At 38.0% G+C, this 19,513-nt stretch overlaps 1 protein-coding gene across 1 annotated transcript in view; it reads left to right on the top strand.

Moving 5' to 3' along the window:
* LOC124605975 (alanyl-tRNA editing protein Aarsd1) overlaps positions 1 to 13,160 on the top strand; it is a 72,147-nt gene extending 58,987 nt beyond the window's left edge. Inside the window, exons 10-12 of the mRNA XM_047137940.1 lie at positions 5,260 to 5,314; positions 5,504 to 5,598; positions 12,833 to 13,160. Coding sequence (XP_046993896.1) covers positions 5,260 to 5,314; positions 5,504 to 5,598; positions 12,833 to 12,968 — 286 coding nt within the window. The 3' untranslated portion in view covers positions 12,969 to 13,160. The remainder of the gene's footprint in view (positions 1 to 5,259; positions 5,315 to 5,503; positions 5,599 to 12,832) is intronic.
* Positions 13,161 to 19,513: the final 6,353 nt, after the last annotated feature.

Below are 19,513 nucleotides of genomic sequence, written 5' to 3'. Positions count from 1 at the left end.
CTGCCCAGTCAGGTTGAAGGGAACATTCTTTGTGCACTTAAGCCTGGCAGGTGGCCAATGCACTACACTGATAGAGCAAACACACATGCACATTGGCTACTCTGCACTATTTGTAAAACCATTTTACAGAAACTATTTGTTGAAAATTTTCTGTTTTTTGTTATCTATGTTTTTGTTAATGGCCATAGTTACTGTTATATTTCAGAATTACATACCCACTGCCCAGGATTCAAATAGTCTGCAAAAAAAAAAAAAAAAAAAAGTTGCTATTAATATGTTTTGTGTGTATTAGATTGTACATTGCTGCATATTGAAATCCTCTTTAAACTACGAAGTAATTCTATATCTATTGCCAGTCTCGAAAAAATGAACTTTTTGTAGTACATTTACATCTACCTGTGTGCACAGACATAACGTCCATTGTATTTCATAAATGGTTGATGGTAATGAAATGAGTTAATGACAAAAGATAGCAAAGAAAGAGAAGTGTATTTTGACACGTAGTTAATATGTGAAACTTTTGCGTGTATCCCAATAGCAGTAACTGTAGTTTTTTTGTGCCCCCTGGGGAATGTTTTTCTTAGACCACCATCAATAGCTGGTGAAAGGAGAAAATGTGTGGGTATGCAACAACGTAAGTCAAGAAATTAAATATTTATTTTTGTACCAACAACGAGCTATTTCATTACCTATTGTCCTGTCTTGTCCTAAGTTGGTTTTTTATAGGTGATATTACAATTACATTAGATAGGTAGTGAAATTATTTGTGTAAACTCCTCTATATTTTGGCCAAAGAAGCAAAATTTATTGTGGTAACAAGTGAAATAAAAGTGTTACTCAGAACTCGCCAGTGACTCCACTTCCCTGAAGGGGAGGAAGGGAGGTAAGATTAACAAGTCAGTCAAAAACAAGCCATTACTTCTTTCGTAGTTTTGAGGGAATCCTCTTACCTCGTTCATTAGTGGAAAAAAAAGTGGGGTGAAGGACTGACCTTTTTCACTTCAAATATTTTGTAGCTCATCAAAGATATTGATAAACTATTTCCATCTTGACACGTAGTTAGCTGGATTATGCAAGTCATCAGTGTGTTCACAGTATCAAATGTATGAAATAGTTGCATTGTCTCAATAAGAATCTATTTGGGATAGAAAAAGGTTGATACCTATATCTCTGGGTAATAAGATGCACAATACGCTGCTTATTATTTTGTGAGTCACTTGTAACTATTCGCATAATGCCTGACAAAAAGAGTGAAGCACTAGAAGGGGAGGGGAAAACAAAATGAGACTCCACAGGCTGAGAGTGCATGTGATGTTATTTCAGTGGTAACAGAATGTATCAAATTTACAAAGAACTTAGCAGTATTATCCCTCTTGTCAGTATGGCTCCTTCTGGTCTGGATGGATGCCCTGATTTAGTTGAGAATGGTGTCATAAAACTTCATATCTTCCCTTGAGGCAAGCTGACATGCAATTTTGTAACTGGTCCATGGTATTGTGGATAAATGGAGACCCACCATGAGACCTCTTCCAAACTCTGTCAAGTGCTGATTAATGCTGTCTCACATGTGTACACAGAATTTTCATGTCCTTCAAGGTGATAATTCAACATCTGACGCTATTCGTGACACTTACGCACCCAATAAGGTCTGTTACAACACTAAATGTGAACAACTGTAATGCAATCTGGTTGCCATTCTGTCACTAAAAAATGCTATTCTAATCATTTACATACTCGGCAACGGTGTGAATGTGTCCAAAAGTTGTCTTTACAACCATTACATCCAAATATATCTTCCAGATGCTTCACTTTCTTTGTCAGGCAGCGTACATAAATTTGACATTTAACACTCCACTCTGGATACAGGTATGAACAGAGAGATTCTACGTAATTTACTATGAATTGTTTCATACCACACTGGACTTGCATTCAGGAGACAACAGTTCAAACCCACATCCAGCCATCCTGACATAGGTTTTCCGTGACTTCCCTAAATCACTTCAGGTAAATGCCGGGGTGGTTCCTGTGAGAGGACGTGGCAGACTTGCTCCCCCATCCTTCCGTAATCTGATGGGACCGATGACCTCGCTGTTTTTGCCCCTCCCCCAAATCAACCAACCAACTGTTTCGCATTCTGCACATCGAAATGTAGTGAGAAGGTCCTTTGCTAAGTTTCCATTCCAGCTGTTTCTATTTATTTATTTATTTATTTCATTAAAAACATACAAGGTTATGTGGTTCCACCAAAATTACAACAGTAGCGGTGATTTTCATCTGAGAGATCTGAGAAGCATTTCTGTTTTTGCTGGTAAAATTTTGCTTCTTCTACTAAAACATAGTAGTAGAGTTTACACAACTTAACTTCACTAACATGCTGTTGCAATTTGGATTGTATCCTGACAGTAGCCTATCATTAAAGAAACTTAAAATAACTGAGGACAGGATGCATTGATAGCTTATAAAAAAATCATTGTCAGTATAAAAAAATAACCTCTCTTAACTTATGTAGTTGATCATGTTTTTGCAAACACATACAAATTCTCCTTTCATCCGCTGTATAAATCGCAATCAAAAATTACTTTCTTTCATTGAAAAAAATCTACAAAAGTTTGACATATTCACAAATTGATAAAATGGTATCATTTGTATGCTTTTCAGTATCTGGAAATATAGTGAATTTTATAAATTATTCATTTTTTGCTATATTGTAGAGTACGTGAGTGCTCTATATAAAATCCATTTTCTAGAAATTTGAGTTAGATACGGACCTTCTCCCAAGCCTGAAGAAAATTTCAATACGGTAGCTACATTTCATCTTAAAAGCAATATAAAGCCTAATTTGCACCAAACAATAACTCAGACAACTATATTTTATTGCAAACCATTCAAATTCCATGCTGTGATTTACTTAGTTTGATAGTAACACAATGACTGTGGCCATTAATTCTAAAGCTTGGAAGTACAACACTGACTGGGGAGGTAACCAGCGCTCTTGTAGGTGCATATAACTGAATAGTGCTGCAAGTTTGCCTGCAGATTAGCAGCTTTGTATTCCCACACTAATGAAAGACCCATTTTCTGTCCTTGTAGTATTGTTCCTGTCAATATAAAATGTTCCTCTTCAGAAATTTCTTAAAACTTGATTAATCTTGGAAAGTATATTGAATTTGTACAGAATAAAAATTTGGCATATTTTATCCGAGGCAGGCCATTAGAAGAGGAGAGGGGAGATGCGATAAACTATTGCACTCTACTAAAATTGTTGATCTTTTTAAAATGTTGGGAATATGCTGTATCAATATTTTAAAAAAATGTCATTGGGCCTTGATATATTGAAACAATTCATTAATGCTTTGATATATTGACACAGAAAGTATATATTGACAGAGAAAATATCGATTCACTGGCATATAAAAATATTGGCTGCACATTCTAAATATACTGTCAGTTTTAGAGCTGTATATAGCACAATTTTTAACGCAACTGGTATGCTATTTTTTCATATCGGAAATCTCATTATTCAATCCCCACCTCTCCCCCCACCCCCATCCCCACCCCACCCCCTCCCGAGTGCAATCAGATATCTTATTTGTGCCACCTATACTTGCATCACACAGTCAAAGTGAAAGCTGAACATAATGCAAGTTCAGAAAGTAGTAAGACTCCTCCACACAGTGAAAGTAAAAGAACAAATATTTACAGAAAACTGAGGAAAAATGTAATATAACATACAAATATAGTCGCTCAATATTGCCATTCCGATATCGATATATCAGAGAAATAAATATCGCTGATATATATCAATATTTTTCAGAATAAATATCAATAGATTGATATTTTATCAGCAGCTCGACCCTACTGTAACAGCTAAGCAAATAAACTGTCACTGGGCACTCACTGGAGAGCAATGAGATGTGGTATACGAGATGTGGTATGATTTAGGATCATATTAAAGACTTCTAAGATTTTGTGACTTCATGCCGTGTACACGTAGTACATGACAAAGATAGTGAAAATAACAATCAGTTAAGTTGTGCTTCAGCACGTATCAGACTTTAAAATCCTGCCACACATATACATGTGATCATCAAAACTAAACCCTTTCACTGTAGAAATACAGTAATATTGAACAAGTTCTGTACAGCTTGAAATGATGGATGTTAACTCAGAAACAGTTCTCGTAATTTACATCATTTCATGGTGTACACAGCTCTGCTCTCATTTGATGTTACTGTACTTCTATGGTGAAAGAGCTTAGTTTCGATAATGTCACGAGGTTTCTAAGTCCGACATGTTCTGAAGCAAATTGTAACTGATTGTTATTTTCATTATTTTTGTAATGTACTACTGTCTACATGACATGTTTGTGCAGTTGTGTATATACACTCTGTGCTTCATTTTTTGTATTCTTTTAGCTTTTGTAGAACCCCTTGATACAGTTAAAGGGCCAAAATTTCAATTGTGAAATAAAAAATTTCTACAGTCACTGTGAACCCCAATAGTGAGACTTTAATCAATATAAATAGAGCTAGAGATTTCATTTTAAGCAAGACTTAAACTGATTTAGTAAGAACTTGCCATTTGTCAAACTTTTCAAAGCCAAAAAGGTGTGAGACGAGATGTGACTGCCGTGGAATGTTTTAGGTGCAGGAAAACTGTTGTTCTTCACTAGGCATAGCAGGTGGCAGGAATCAAAGTTTCCTGTAAACATGAATGACACCAACAATTCATCATAGTATGATTCGAATCCAGTCAGCTTACTGTTGTGACCTTGTGAAGAAGATTACTATCTCAGTCGCTAAACATCGTGTGCAGAACTAGGATCATTAAGTTAGCTACAAATCTAAAAACATACCAACACTACCACACTGAGAATATAAAAAAATGTAACATTTCCCTAGCCTTTCTGACCTAGAACCAGGTAAGATACCATATCCCTTAACTTGAAAGTGATAGTGATTGGAAATTATGTCTGAACAGGGCCGACAGCTCTTTGCTGTGGATGATGCAGCTTCTATTCGTCACATTGTATAACAATAGTAATTGTATTGTTGAATATTATTACTGTTATCTAGCATTTAATTGGAAAAACTACTTCTGTTTATTATCTTGGTGGTTCGGATAATTTTTTTAATCTTAACAAATCATTGTATTTTATATATAATTTAGGCACATACTGCAGCACGGTTTTATTTTCATTGTATTCATGATGTTGAATCATATTTTGCTGTGTACTATTGTTTTTTTGTCTTATTCCAGAAATGAGGCTGAAATGGATTTCATAAATATGTTCCTTAAGCTGTTTGCGGATGAGGCAAGTATACTAATCAAGTAACCTGCTTGATATTTGTGCAGATGTTCTCTCTCTAAAGCAATCAATATAATAGTGTTGCATTTTTCTTTCACTTCTCTGGACGTAAGTATTTTCAGTTTTAACAAATGTCTCAACCATTACTTCCACATATGTAGATACTTAATACACTTACCTGTTCTGCGTATTTAGAGTGTGCTGCTGCTACTTACTGTCGGTGAACCTAAGGGCCCTGGGCACATGGTGTTGCATGGAGAGCAAACTGCTGTCTCTGCTTTGGGTCAACAGTAAGTAGAATCTCGTAATTTTATTCTAACTGCTTAGATGCTTCCTTTCTCAGAAAATCATGAAGCTAAATATGTCTCCTGCACGAGAGAGAGAGAGAGAGAGAGAGAGAGAGAGAGAGAGAGAGAGAGAGAGAGAGAGAGAGAGAGAGGGGGGGGGGGGGGGGGGGGGGGGGGGGGGGGAGAAAGGGGAAGGGGGGGGAGAAAGGGGAAGGTAACCACTCACACATACAAATGTTGGGCAGTGCAAGGTACACTTACCAAGTCAAAGAATCATCCTTGCTATAGACCTGTTGACCATGTTCTTGTTATCCAAACACCCCCCCCCCCCCCAACCCCACACACACACACACACACACACACACACACACACACACACACACACACACACACATACATATTCTTCTGTGGGAACAGTAATGTTCATCTTCTTGCCTACCCTCATTTTTGTTTCTTCCTTCTTCCGTCCTCAAATTTCCATTACCATATTAAATTAGCACTTTTATCTTTTCACTTTTAAGCATCAAAATCTGATATTATAGATGCTCAGAAAAGTTTTGGCCTAAACTGGTAGCTGCATAAAATTTATCTATACCAAAGTAAATAATATTAGTGATCAGAGTAGCACGTATTTATGAACTATCAGAGCAGAACTGAAGCAGGGCTGGTAAGTTAAAAATATTATTTAACTTCTGAAAAAAATTTGTTGGTGATACAGTGTACATAATAACTAATAGAAAAATGAAAGCCAAAATGTCACATATTTTGTCTTCAAAAGTTCCTCCACAAAGGAAAATGTAGGTCTGTAACTACAACACAGTTGCTATACTACTCCCAGGATGAATGATATAAATTTAAGCTCCTGTAGTGCTGAAATCCCAAAGTTGCAGAATTTTAACAGATATTCCATGTTGAAACATGATAAACTACTTTAAATAAAATACTACATGGCAGAAAAAAAACCTTGAAGTGAAACACAGCTTTATATTATTCAGAATTGTTCTAGAGGCCTAGGATATGGGTAGTGGACTGACAAGTGCTGCCTAACTTGACTTTTAGCGATACCATGTGTTTATTTACAATTTTAGGTGTTTGTTTACAAGCATGCATATTTATTTCCTGTTTTGCGTGTCGCTTTGCAGTCGAACATATCGATTTACGAGTGTGCCTAATATTTCCTGCCTTTTTAAAAAAAAAAAAAAAAAAAAAAATTCTGACCTTCTTTATAACTTCCCACATATCTCTTGATACAGTACCTATCATCTACATCCATTACAACACTTTGGTCAAACTTCTTATTTTCAACCTTCTTTAATTATTCTTTTGTCACTCCTTTTGACTCCCATCTATCCAACCAACCATGAATCCCTGTTCATTCTACCTCCGCCAATCTTGAAAACTCTACTTTGCCCCAGTAAAACTCCAAACACACATCCTCTTCCTGAAATCTTGTTTGGTGCTTGGTATCCCACCTAGTGGGCTTACTATTAAAATTGGCTTCTCGGGCTGTCACCCATGCTACTGCAAGAATATTTTACAATTTTGTCAGTCCCTCACCCTCACCAATCTGATCATTCATAATGATACAATCGAAGCTTAAACCATACCTGGACAGCCTCTATGCCTTTTGGAAAATCCTTTTACCCCACCTCCCTTTCTCTCTTGTCTCCCTCTTCATCTCCATCTTCCTCTCCTTTTTTCCCCATAGCTTTCCACCCTCTCTTCCATCTCTTAAAAGCTCAACCATCTAAACTACTTCAGACTTGTTGTGCAGCCACTGAGTCATCTGTTGCAATACCTGCCTCACAATATCCCATTACCTCCTCCTTGCCTCACACATCCTTCACTAACCCTCACCTCCTCCACTGCCTCCTCAGCACCATCTAAGCAGGCAACTGGCCTCTGTAATCAGTAATTAATAGTCAGTCTCGCCGCCACCACAGGAATGTGTACTTGGGTGTCTGTATGGTTGTGTACGTGAAAGAGTGCACTTTTGTGAGGGAAAGAGCAAGAGCTTGAAAGCTAGTGTGACTACTGTTTTCTGTAGCAATTTCTATGTGACACATCAGTCCACTATATGTGAATGGTTGACTTCGTGTTATTTTACATATTATTCCCTCCAGGAACTTCCATTTTTGTTAATATGATAAGTGTTACACAATAAACATATCTTAATACAACATAAGCATGGAGCAAAGATTGCCAATTAATTATTAATGTAGAGGAATTTTAAGTTGTGCAGTTCACGAAATTTACTTGTACAATAACCATTCACAACATGTAAAATGATTAACAACCAAAAGCAGTCATCATAAGAGTAATGAGAAATAAAAGTGTATAATGATGTGGAAAACTGCAGTTGATTTGATTTGAATGGGAAGACAAAATGACAGTTGTCATGGCTCACTGTTGCCATCACCAAAACTGAGTTCATTGTGTGGTTTTGCCCATGTCATTCTAGTAAAGCCAGCCAGTACCCTTAAAGAATAGTAACAGGCACCCTACTAGGTCTTTTTCACAAACACTGGGGAATGAATGACAAATATTGTGTGTCCTTTGGCCTCCAGTGCTTCACATTGGAAGATTAGACGTGGTGTGGTTTTATCCCTCACCAAATAATCTACATGTAGGGGCTTCTTTCTCTACAACCATTGTGTGCAGGTGTTTCCTGAAATTCACATGGCCAGTCATTAGTCCACTGTTAATTCAATCACTCTCCGGTTCAAGCCCAGGATTCCAGAACTTTCTTTAAAAGATTTTACCATTGCATTAATGATGGTTAAGACAAGTTCCAATCCAACAAATGGAGGTCTCGCTACTGTCCTCGTCATCCTATCAGCTTGTTCATTACCAGTAATTCCTGAGTGACCTGGTCCCTCAGCAGGTTTACCTTGTTCGTTTCCCCTAGCCTCACAAGGGACTCATGGCACTCTGTAACAATCTTTGATCTTGTTGCAGGTCTGATACAGATCGCAGAGTTGCTTGGCTGCCTGAATGAATGTAGACGACACGATCCTTGTAGCACCTGCACAAATTCTCCTCCACACACACTTTTATAGCAAATATATCCATGGAGAATAGTGTGGCTAGCTTCCCTTCCCCAAAGAGACTGCACTCTCTAGTCTAGGCAGTACCCCACATACTCCAGCTCCAGCACTTTCTGTATATGACCTGTTAGTAAACCATACTATGTCCCCTGAACGGTAATGTTCAGTCTTCTGCTGCTACCTATTTTAAATTATTACATTGCAAGATTTATTGAAGCAGCTGGAGGTTATTGTATGGTTAATTGGTATTTCTCTGGCCTTCCCAATCAATTTTTACTACATTCATTATATTGGTGTGGGATTTTGATTATCCTGAAGGTTTCCAGTTTTGAATGTGTATGCCCTGGCTGATTCCTCCATTGTAACCCAAAGATATAATGGAGCATGTCCATGGTCTCTATCCCAGCAGTGGATGTGTTGCTAATTCCACCTGTTATGGCTAGGTAGGCCAATCTTAGCACCTTCTCAAGCACTTTATTGACCACCTTCTGCTCTACTTTATTTCACCATACTATGGTACCATAAATTATCACAGGTCCTATTACAGAAATTTGTATCCAGTATATGATCCTGTGGCTTAGACCAAAGTTTTATTAAGGGCCCTTCTAGTGCACATTAGAACACCTTTTGCCTTGGAACATCCTAGTATGCTTCATTGTGAACATTACAACAGCAGTTTACCTGGGACTGACCCTTAGATTATGTTTCCTGCATCGATTTTGCAAGATCTTCAGAGAACATTGTTCTCATGGTACTTTAAAATTTGCCAAGTGTTACTGTGATTAAATTGTCTGTGTGTACCTTCATTGTTCTCCAAGCATTAGGAATTAGTTCTGCCACTAGACGTGACTGAAAAGTTCTGCTTGTTGCAGTAGAGCCAGCTAAAAAGATTCCACCGGGGCTTGGTGACTTGAATGATTGAAACAGTCCCACTGCCCACCAGATTTTCTTGAAGTCAGTACATTCTCAGACATGTCGCCAGTACTCCATTTGGTTACCAGTACCCAAAGGGATCAAATCTTTGTCTGAGCACTGTACTTGTATGCCCAACATCCCCCTCCTTTAGAGTACCTTTTGGATCTGTTGGTATTCTTATGAGGATTTTTAGAAGTCTGCCCCCTGACAGTTGTATCTTCCTTCTTCTTGTGGAATACTTTCAGGTTGGTAGTTTTGCTTGCTTAATAACAAGGTTGAATTTGGCTAGTGTCTCCTGCCATTTTCTCCATTGTCCTTCCCTTCTTGCAAAGTTGAACAGTCTTCTTAATTGCTTCCTTTGCAATTCCGGATTATTGTTCCACCGAGGTACACTCTTTTTTTTGTGCATTTTTTGGTGACTGGATAGTTTCCTAAGGATGAGGTCATAATGGTAGAGGTTAGTTCATCTGCCATTTCCTCAAGATCTATTGGATTTCTTATCAAAGTTTTAACTTCAGTTAAGCTTGCATTTTGGTCTTTCTTATGAGTCCCAGTCTGCTTTCCTAGGACCTGTATAGGCCATGGTCTGTTAAACACCCATTTCAAACCAAACTTATACATGTGGTCAAATAAGGATGACTCCATCACCACATGCCAGTGTTTGATGTAATTACATATTAGGATGAACTCAAAAGTCTGAAGTTGGTAATTACTCCCTTCCCCACCCCCATTTTCCTATTTCTGAAGGGTACCTACTCCTATTCAAAATCTCTAACTTTTACTCAAGTAGGTATTCAACTATGGCCCACATCTGCTGTTGTCACTGCTTCCCCTTGTCAGTTGTGGGCAGTGGCATCACAACCAACAGTTGTTCATTCAGCTGCAAGCTGCTGTGGGTCTCCTCACTTCCTGGGAAGGGGCAACACTGTCCTCGGAAGGTAGGTAAGCTGAGGTCAAAACAAATTCCCTCATGCTTCCTTCCTCACACTGTTTCATCCTGATGGTCACGAACTTCAGTTAGTACACAAGAGATTCCTTTGTAAAAGACTTAACCCACCATTTATAGGAAACTTGCTAAAATGCATGGAATCTGTACTGGGTTAGTCTTGTCTCCATAGCCCCACTTGTAACAAATTATACCATTATAAAATAGTTGCCAGCAGGGGCAGTAACTGACCTACACACCTTTCATCAGTCTCACCAAGACCACTTTTTTATGAATTTGGTCAGATGTGGACAATATATGACGTAAGACTTCTGGTATTTCTTTTTTCTTTCTTTCTTCCCAGTACTACTTCATTTACTCTCCAATCAGTCGTCTCTGATCATCTTTCCAAACCACTCTCTCTTCGGTCGAGGTATTGGCTAGTTTTGCATTTTCTACCAGTAGCCATAAGCAATTCCTGTCGTGTATTTTTTTTTTCTGTAACACCTATTTTGTTTGCATCTTTCTTCACTGCTTCTATCCATCCTACAGTTTTCTTCGGTTTATAAGCGTAATTAAAATGTTTCTTTTTAATCCATGTTGCTTCCATTATTTTTAAATTTCCATATAATTTAGGTCTCTCTTTCTCATTGTATCTGTGATTTTTTTTTCTGTATTTTTATATATATCTTCATTTCTACTTTTAATCCATAAATTTTCAATGTTTTCCTCAGGACCTAGAATTTCTTAGTATTTTCCACTCTCTTTTTTTCTAGCTAGTTCTCTTAGTTTGCCTTTCTTATTCAGTGTTAGGAACTCTGATCCATCATATGTTATTTGTGTCCCAATAACTGAATCTTATCTTCGCTTGGATGAACATTAATTTCTTGTTGTAGTAGTTTCGTGCTAATTCGTTTGCAAATTTGAACTTCTTTACTCTTCCTTTATTTTTTGTGTTATCCAGTTTGTTGGTTTGGACCCATTCTCAAAGGTATTTAAATTTATCAGTTCTTTTAACTTTTCCATGCTTTTTCTCCATAAATTTTTCTCTATTGTGTTTTTGTTCTATGTACTGTTTTTTTCATAAGCTACTTTTAGCCCAGTCTTTTCAGCAGTCCCATGTAATAGATCAAGCATAACAGTTATCTGTTCGGTTTTTAGTTATCAGTGCTATATCATCCACAAAGGCGAAACATTTTACTTCAAATTTGTTCTTTCTGTGTCCCACCTTTATACCTTTCATGGCTCTGTTTTCTAATGTGTTTTCCCAGGTTTTTACTATTTTATCTAAAACCAGGTTAAAGAGAATTGGGGACAGTCCACATCCGTGTTTTGATCATGAACGGTTCGGAAATTTTGCCTTGAAACTTAATTCTTGATGTTGTATCTGTGGGTGTTTGTTCAAAAAGTCTTCTGGTATTTTCGACTATCATTGATTCATGAAGTATCTGAAATAGTGGTTTTTTTTTTTTTTTTTTTTTTTTTTTTTCCCCAACTGAGTCATAAGCCTTCTTGAAGTCTATTAAAGTAGCTGCTGTTATTATTTTCTATAGCTCTCAATTTCAGAGTGGTTTTTAAATAAAGAACCTGTCTCCCCATGACAACCTTTCCTAGATTCTGCTTGGTACTCTCCTGTATTAGATCTTACTTGTTCCTCTATTTTAGTTAGAAGCACTTTAGACAATATTTTCTATGTTACTGGTAACAAGGAGGTATCCCTTTTGTCCAAATGTCTTTAATTACTTCATGAATTTTCTGACGTGGATAAGCCCCTAGTTTCCAAAAATCACTTATAGTTACCAATATTACTAGCACAATAAATTTAACTGCAAGAGAACAGTTACATAAATTCCAGGTTATAACAATGACCAAAAACGAGGAAAGGAATGCTTTACACATTTTTAAAGGACTGCAAAATAACAAATATACACGTATGTGGCAGTTTTTCTTCAACCTCATCAATAGCTAACCACAGTGATCACAAAACAACGGAAATCACAATAACAAAATGTACTTCAGAATAACATTCATTTAACTTGCCGAAACTGAATCTGACGTGTAATAAAAAAGGACCCCCTCCTGTGGAATATAGCCTCCAAATTTGACTTAAACTGGTTTGCGTATGGTGCTGGTTTCATTAGCAATGTTATTGAGCTTTAACTAATTATGCCAATTGGATTGCATGAGAATTTCAGGAGGTTACCCAATGAAGTGAAGAAATATTCAAAATTATTAGTATCTAGCCCACACATGGAATTTTGCTGTAATTGGAAACAATTATCTCCTGCCCCCTTATGATGAAGTTCACTTGTGCCATAGAGAAATAAAATGTGTAACATCTTCCTTACAGAATCTGCAAACTTCTGGATGGTAAAGGTGCAGGGAAAGGGACAAGATTCCAAGCCAAGGTCAACAATCTTAAAAATATAAGAGCTGCAGAGAAGTTGATCAAAGAATATTTTCAAACAGGTCAGAATGAAGTATAATGCTGCATTAAAGAGTGAGAGTTAATTATTGTATTATAAATTTTTGACAATATTTGCTGTGCAATTCATCATGTTTCACAGTGTTATAGATAAGACTCAATTTCATATAGCAGATGAAACTGAGATTTGTAAATAAAACTGGCATAAAATGTGTAAGATGTTTATCGCGAATAAAGTGAATTGCTAACTATGGAGGCTTCTTTCCTTTTCATTTTTTAAAAGTTATTTGGTTGTGGTTCAAAATCAGATTGGAAAAAAAACTAACTGTTCTTGGATAATGAAAGAAGAAAATTAGCTTTTGCTAGTGCAGCCTTTCTTAGTTATTTCAGTAATGTAATCTCAGGTCATTAGCTAAGTATCAGGATTTCCTTCTTTGTTAAAGGATGTCATGTAAACACCATAAGCTGCATTTAAAATGATGTAAGAAATTCATTGAATGTTAGAATAAAGATAATTTAGCTACCTTGCATAGCTCAAGATGATTTCCTTAACATTAGGTTTTTCTAGTTCTGTATGCAGCAATGTCTTAGAAGACCTTTTTCATTGGCTGTCGAGTAGAATTGAGAACACTATTTCCTGTTTTTCCTACAGCTGCGTAACAGCTCCAGTTTTCACCTGGGGAACATCTGATTTCATATTTCAGCTCATTAAATTAAATTTCAGGTATAAGTTTGGGTAAGGCATTGTAATTGCAGCTACTAAACAACTGATACCTACCCTGAGGTGACAAAAGTCGTGAGATACCTCCTAATGTCATGTTGGATCTCCCTTTGCCTAGCACAATGCAGCAGTTAGATATGTCATGGACTAAGTCACTAGAAGTCCTCTGCAGAAATATTGAGCCATGTTGCCTCTACAGCTGTCCATAATTACACAAGTGTTGCTGGCAGGATTTTGTGCACAAACTGACCTCTTGATTATGTCCTATAAATTTTTGATGGCATTCCTGTCGGGTGATGTGGGTGGCAAAATAATTCGCTTGAGTAGTCTAGAATATTCTTAAAACCAGTCGCAAACAATTGTGGTCAGGTGACATGGTGCTTTGTCTTCCATAACAATTCAATTGTTGTTTGGGAATGTGAGATCCATGAAAGTCTGCAAATGGTCTTCAAGTAGCCAAACATAACCATTTCCAGTCAATGATGGGTTCAGTTAGACCAAAAGACCCAGTGCATTCCATGTAAACACAGCCCATGCCATTGTGAAGCTATCACCCACTTGCACAGTGCCTTGTTAACAACTTGGATCCATGGCTTTGTGGGGTCTGCACCACACTCGAACCCTGCCATCAGCACTTACCAGCTGAAATCATGACTCACCTGACCAAGCTACAGTCTTGCACTCGTATGGGGTTCAACTAATATAGTCATGAGCCCAGGAGAGGTGCAGCTGTTGACAAACACACTCACGTCGGTCTTCTGATGCCATATCCCATTAACACTAAATTTTGTCACACTGTCACATTGATTTCTGCGGTTATTTAACACAGTGTTGCTTGTCTGTTAGTACAGACAACTCAACACAGACACTGCTGCCCTGTCATCAAGTGAGGGCTGTTGGTCACTGCATTGCCCGTGGGAGAGGTAATGCCTGAAATTGAGTATTCTCAGCACACTCTTGACACTGTGGATCTCGGAACACTGAATTCCCTAACGATTTCCAAAATGGAATATCCCATGCATCTAGATCCACCTACCATTCTGCTTTCAAAGTCTGTTAATTCCCGTCATGTGGCCATAATCGTGTTGGAAACCTTTTCTCAGGAATCACCTGAATACAAATTGCAGCTCGGACAATTCGCTAACTTTTTATACCTCCTGTACACGATACTACTGCCATATGTATACATGCATATCACTGTACCATGACTTTTGTCATCTCGATGTATTACAGAAAGAGGAAAAACAGGGGAGATAGGCATAATGTTTTTCACTGACGTTAAGCATTGCAATGGTAATGCTCAACCAACCTTCAGATTGACCACTGAGGGATGAATTATCAAGCTTGTACTGTACTCACTATAAAGGAAGTGAAAATGATACTTAGTGATTAATTTAGTGATCATTGTCTTACAAGGGGAACTTACAGTGGCCCTCTACAGTTTTCTTTATGGTTGGATTTAAAGCTCATTGTCCTGTTATCAAATTTCCTGAAGCCATATGATGCAATTACTAAAAGAGGCGAGAGAGAGAGAGAGAGAGAGAGAGAGAGAGAGAGAGAGAGAGAGAGAGAGAGAGAGAGAGAAGAGAAGAGAGAAGAGAGAGAAGGGGAAAAAATCAGACTTCAAAGATCTGAAGATTTTTACAAAAAGGTACGGCCAAACTTTCAGGAAACATTCCTCACACACAAATAAAGAAAAGATGTTATGTGGACATGTGTCCGGAAACGCTTAATTTCCATGTTAGAGCTCATTTTAGTTTCGTCAGTATGTACTGTACTTCCTCGATTCACCACCAGTTGACCCAATTGAAGGAAAGTAATGTTGACTTCGGTGCTTGTGTTGACATGCGACTCATTGCTCTACAGTACTAGCATCAAGCACATCAGTACGTAGCATCAACAGGTTAGTGTTCATCACGAACGTGGTTTTGCAGTCAGCGCAATGTTTACAAATGCGGAGTTGGCAGCTGCCCATTTGATGTATGGATTAGCACGGGGCAATAGCCGTGGCGCGGTACGTTTGTATCGAGACAGATTTCCAGAATGAAGGTGTCCCGACAGGAAGACGTTCGAAGCAATTGATAGGCATCTTAGGGAGCACGGAACAATCCAGCCTATGACTTGCGACTGGGGAAGACCTAGAACGACAAGGACACCTGCAATGGACGAGGCAATTCTTCGTGCAGTTGACGATAACCCTAATGTCAGCGTCAGAGAAGTTGCTGCTGTACAAGGTAACGTTGACCATGTCACTGTATGGAGAGTGCTACGGGAGAACCAGTTGTTTCCGTACCATGTACAGCGTGTGCAGGCACTATCAGCAGCTAATTGGTCTCCACGGGTACACTTCTGTGAGGCATTGTTGGTGATGTCTTGATTGGGCCCCATGTTCTTCCACCTACGCTCAATGGAGCACGTTATCATGATTTCATATGGGATACTCTACCTGTGCTTCTAGAACATGTGCCTTTACAAGTACGACACAACATGTGGTTCATGCACATTTCAGTCGAAGTGTTCGTACGCTTCTCAACAACAGATTCGGTGACCGATGGATTGGCAGAGGCGGGCCAATTCCATGGCCTCCACGCTCTCCTGACCTCAACCCTCTTGACTTTCATTTATGGGGGCATTTGAAAGCTCTTGTCTACACAACCCCGGTACCAAATGTAGAGACTCTTCGTGCTCGTATTGTGGACGGCTGTGATACAATACGCCATTCTCCAGGGCTGCATCAGCGCATGAGGGATTCCATGCGACGGAGGGTGGATGCATGTATCCTCGCTAATGGAGGATATTTTGAACATTTCCTGTAACAAAGTGTTTGAAGTCATGCTGGTACATTCTGTTGCTGTGTGTTTCCATTCCATGATTTGAAGAGAGGTAATAAAATGAGCTCTAACATGGAAAGTAAGCGTTTCTGGACACATGTCCACATAACATATTTTCTTTCTTTGTTTGTGAGGAATGTTTCCTGAAAGTTTGGCCGTACCTTTTTGTAACACCCTGTGTGATATATATATAACAGAGATGTATCTATTGAGAGGACAGACAAACATATGGTTCCGGAAGAGAGGTAGTAGCCTTTTCAGTAGTTGCAGCGACAACAGTCTGGATGATTGACCGATCTGACTGTGTAACATCAACCCAATGGCCTTGCTGTGCTGGTACTGTAAACAGCTGAAACCAAGGATAAACTACAGTTGTAATTTTCCCAGAAGGGCATGCAGCTCTACAGAATGGTTAAATGACGACGACGACGACATCCTTGTGGGTAAAATATGCCATAGGTACAGTAATTCCCGATTTGGATCTCTCAGGAGGATGTCTTCAGGTGGGAAAAAAAACTGGCATTCTGTGAACTGGAGTGTGGAATGATTGAGGCAAGTGGGTTAGAAAATTTAAAAAGGGAAATGGATAGGTTAAAGTAGATGTGACTTTTGGTGACAGGAGGACCAGGACCAGGACTTCTGGTCAGCTGAACACAGGGTTATAAATAAAAAAATCAAATAAGGGTAATGCATGAATAGGTTTAATAATGTATAAGAAAATAGGAATGTGGATAAGCTACTATGAACTGAACTGCATAGCAAAAGCATTATCGTAGCCAAGATAGACACGACGCCCACACCCACCACAGTAGTGCAAGTTTATAAGCCAACTAGCTCTGCAGATGCTGGAAAGATTGAAGAAATGTGTGATGAGGTAAACAAAAATATTCAGATAGTTAAGGGAGATGAAAATTTAATAGTCATGGGAGACTGAAACTCAAAAGTAAGAAAAGGAAGAGAAGGCAAAGTAGTTGGTGAATATGGACTAGTAGAAGGAAATGAAAGAGGAAGCTGCTTGGATTAAGAATGATGAAAGAAAGCTGAATATGTGAAAGAGACCTGGAGACAGCAAAAAAGTTTCATACTGACTATATAATGGTAAGACACAGGTTTTGGAACCAGATTTTAAATTATAAGACCTTTCCGGGGGACAGATTGAATTCTGATCACAATGTATTGGTTATGAACTGTAGATTAAAATTGAAGAAAATCCAAAAAGGTCAGTAATTGATTAGATAGGAACTGGATAAGTTGAAAGAAGAGGAGGTTGTTGAGAGTTTCAGAGGGAGCTTTAGGCAATGACTGACAAGAACAGGGGAAAGAAATCTAGTAGAAGAAGAATGAGTAGTTCTAAGAAGTAGTAAAGAGAGCAGAGGTTCAAATAGGTAAAACAACGTCCAGTAGAAATCCTTGTATAAAAGGGAGAGATATAAAAAGGCAGATCGAAGCAGGCAAAAGGGGATACAAAGTATAAAAAATGAGTTTGACAAGTGATACAAAATGGCTAAGCAGTAATGGCTAGAGGACAAATGTAAGGATTTGGAAGCATGTGTTACTATGGTAAAGGTATATATTGCTTACAGGAAAACTAAAGAGGCCATTGGAGAAAAGAGAAGCAGCTATAAGAGTACCAAGAGCTCAAATGGAAAATGAGTCCTAAGCAAAGGAGAGAAAGGTGGAAGGAGTATATAGGGGGTCTGTACATGAGAGATGTACTTGAAGGCAATATTATAGAAATTCAAGAGGATGTAGATGAAGATGAAACAGGAGGTAAGGTACTACGAGAAGAATTTCACAGAGCACTGAAACATCTAAGTCAAAACAAGGCCCCGGGAGTAGACAACATTTCCATTAGAACTACTGGTAGGCTTGGGAGAGCCAGCCATGACAAAACTCTCCCATCCAGTGAGCAAGATATAAGAGATAGGTGAAATACCCACAGACTTCAAGAAGAATATAATAATTCCAGTTCCAAAGAAAGCAGGTGCTAACTGATGTGAAAATTACTGAACTGTCAGTTTAATAAGTCATGGTTGCAAAATGCTAACACAGATCCTTCACAGAACAGTGAAAAAATGGAAAAACTGGTAGAAGCCAACCTTGGAGAAGACCAGGTTTAATTCTGGAGAAATTTAGAAACACGCAAGCAATACTGGCCCTACGACTTACCTTAGAGAATAGATTAAGGAAAGGCAAACGTATGTTTATAGAGCATTTGTAGACTTGGAGAAAGCTATTGACTTAAATTTTAACGCATTCAAGGAATGTGGATGTATCATCATCAATAATTTTATTTACAAGATACAGCAGAGTCATTCTAATCCCATAATTTTACATACTAGAACAAAGTTGCTGAGTCCATAGTAATCTTCTGTTCTGGAGTTGTTCAACTTGTTTACAGAGTTGGTAAGGTCTGCTGCAGTAATTCTCCAAGTGAATCTTTCAAGTATTTGCAGAATTTAAAATGTATTTATCAGATGTGATTTTAACTGCTTTAATTTCAGATTTGCAAATTTTTCTTAGGCTTATATAGTTGCCCTTGTCCTCACAGCTGTCAGTTGTCATGTCCTTAAGCAGGAGTAAAAATATCCCGATTTTATTGAGTTGTGATATGTATCACTTTATAGTATGTTGGGGTTTGTGCCTATTGCTAATGTTGCATCTTAGAGAAATAAGAGGGCATTTACTGTCAAGTGTATGTTTTATGGTGGAAATGAATATGAAGCAGTATTCATTAATATCTTTGACGCTGATTAGTGTATTGGACCACTCTATTAGTTTAAAGTCATTTCACATTCTTCCAATGTTCTCATCGCTGAGAACAATGTATGTAGTTAACAGAATTATCAGTAAGCAGGTTTCCAATTTTGAGCCATATGCTGTCATGATTAGATATTCCTAATTTGTTGGTGTCTCATTCGACTTTATTTCTACACAGATTTGTAATTATATTGTCAAGGCATGCTTACATCTTCGTTGGGTTTTCATTTAAGCAATAGAAATTCATTGATCTTAACATATTTAGGAGGCAAATCACACTTTATCTTTACACTT

This window comes from Schistocerca americana, chromosome 3, assembly GCF_021461395.2.
Source record: "Schistocerca americana isolate TAMUIC-IGC-003095 chromosome 3, iqSchAmer2.1, whole genome shotgun sequence".
NCBI classification, from domain to species: Eukaryota; Metazoa; Arthropoda; class Insecta; order Orthoptera; family Acrididae; genus Schistocerca; species Schistocerca americana.
This window is presented reverse-complemented; position numbering and strand designations above follow the sequence as displayed.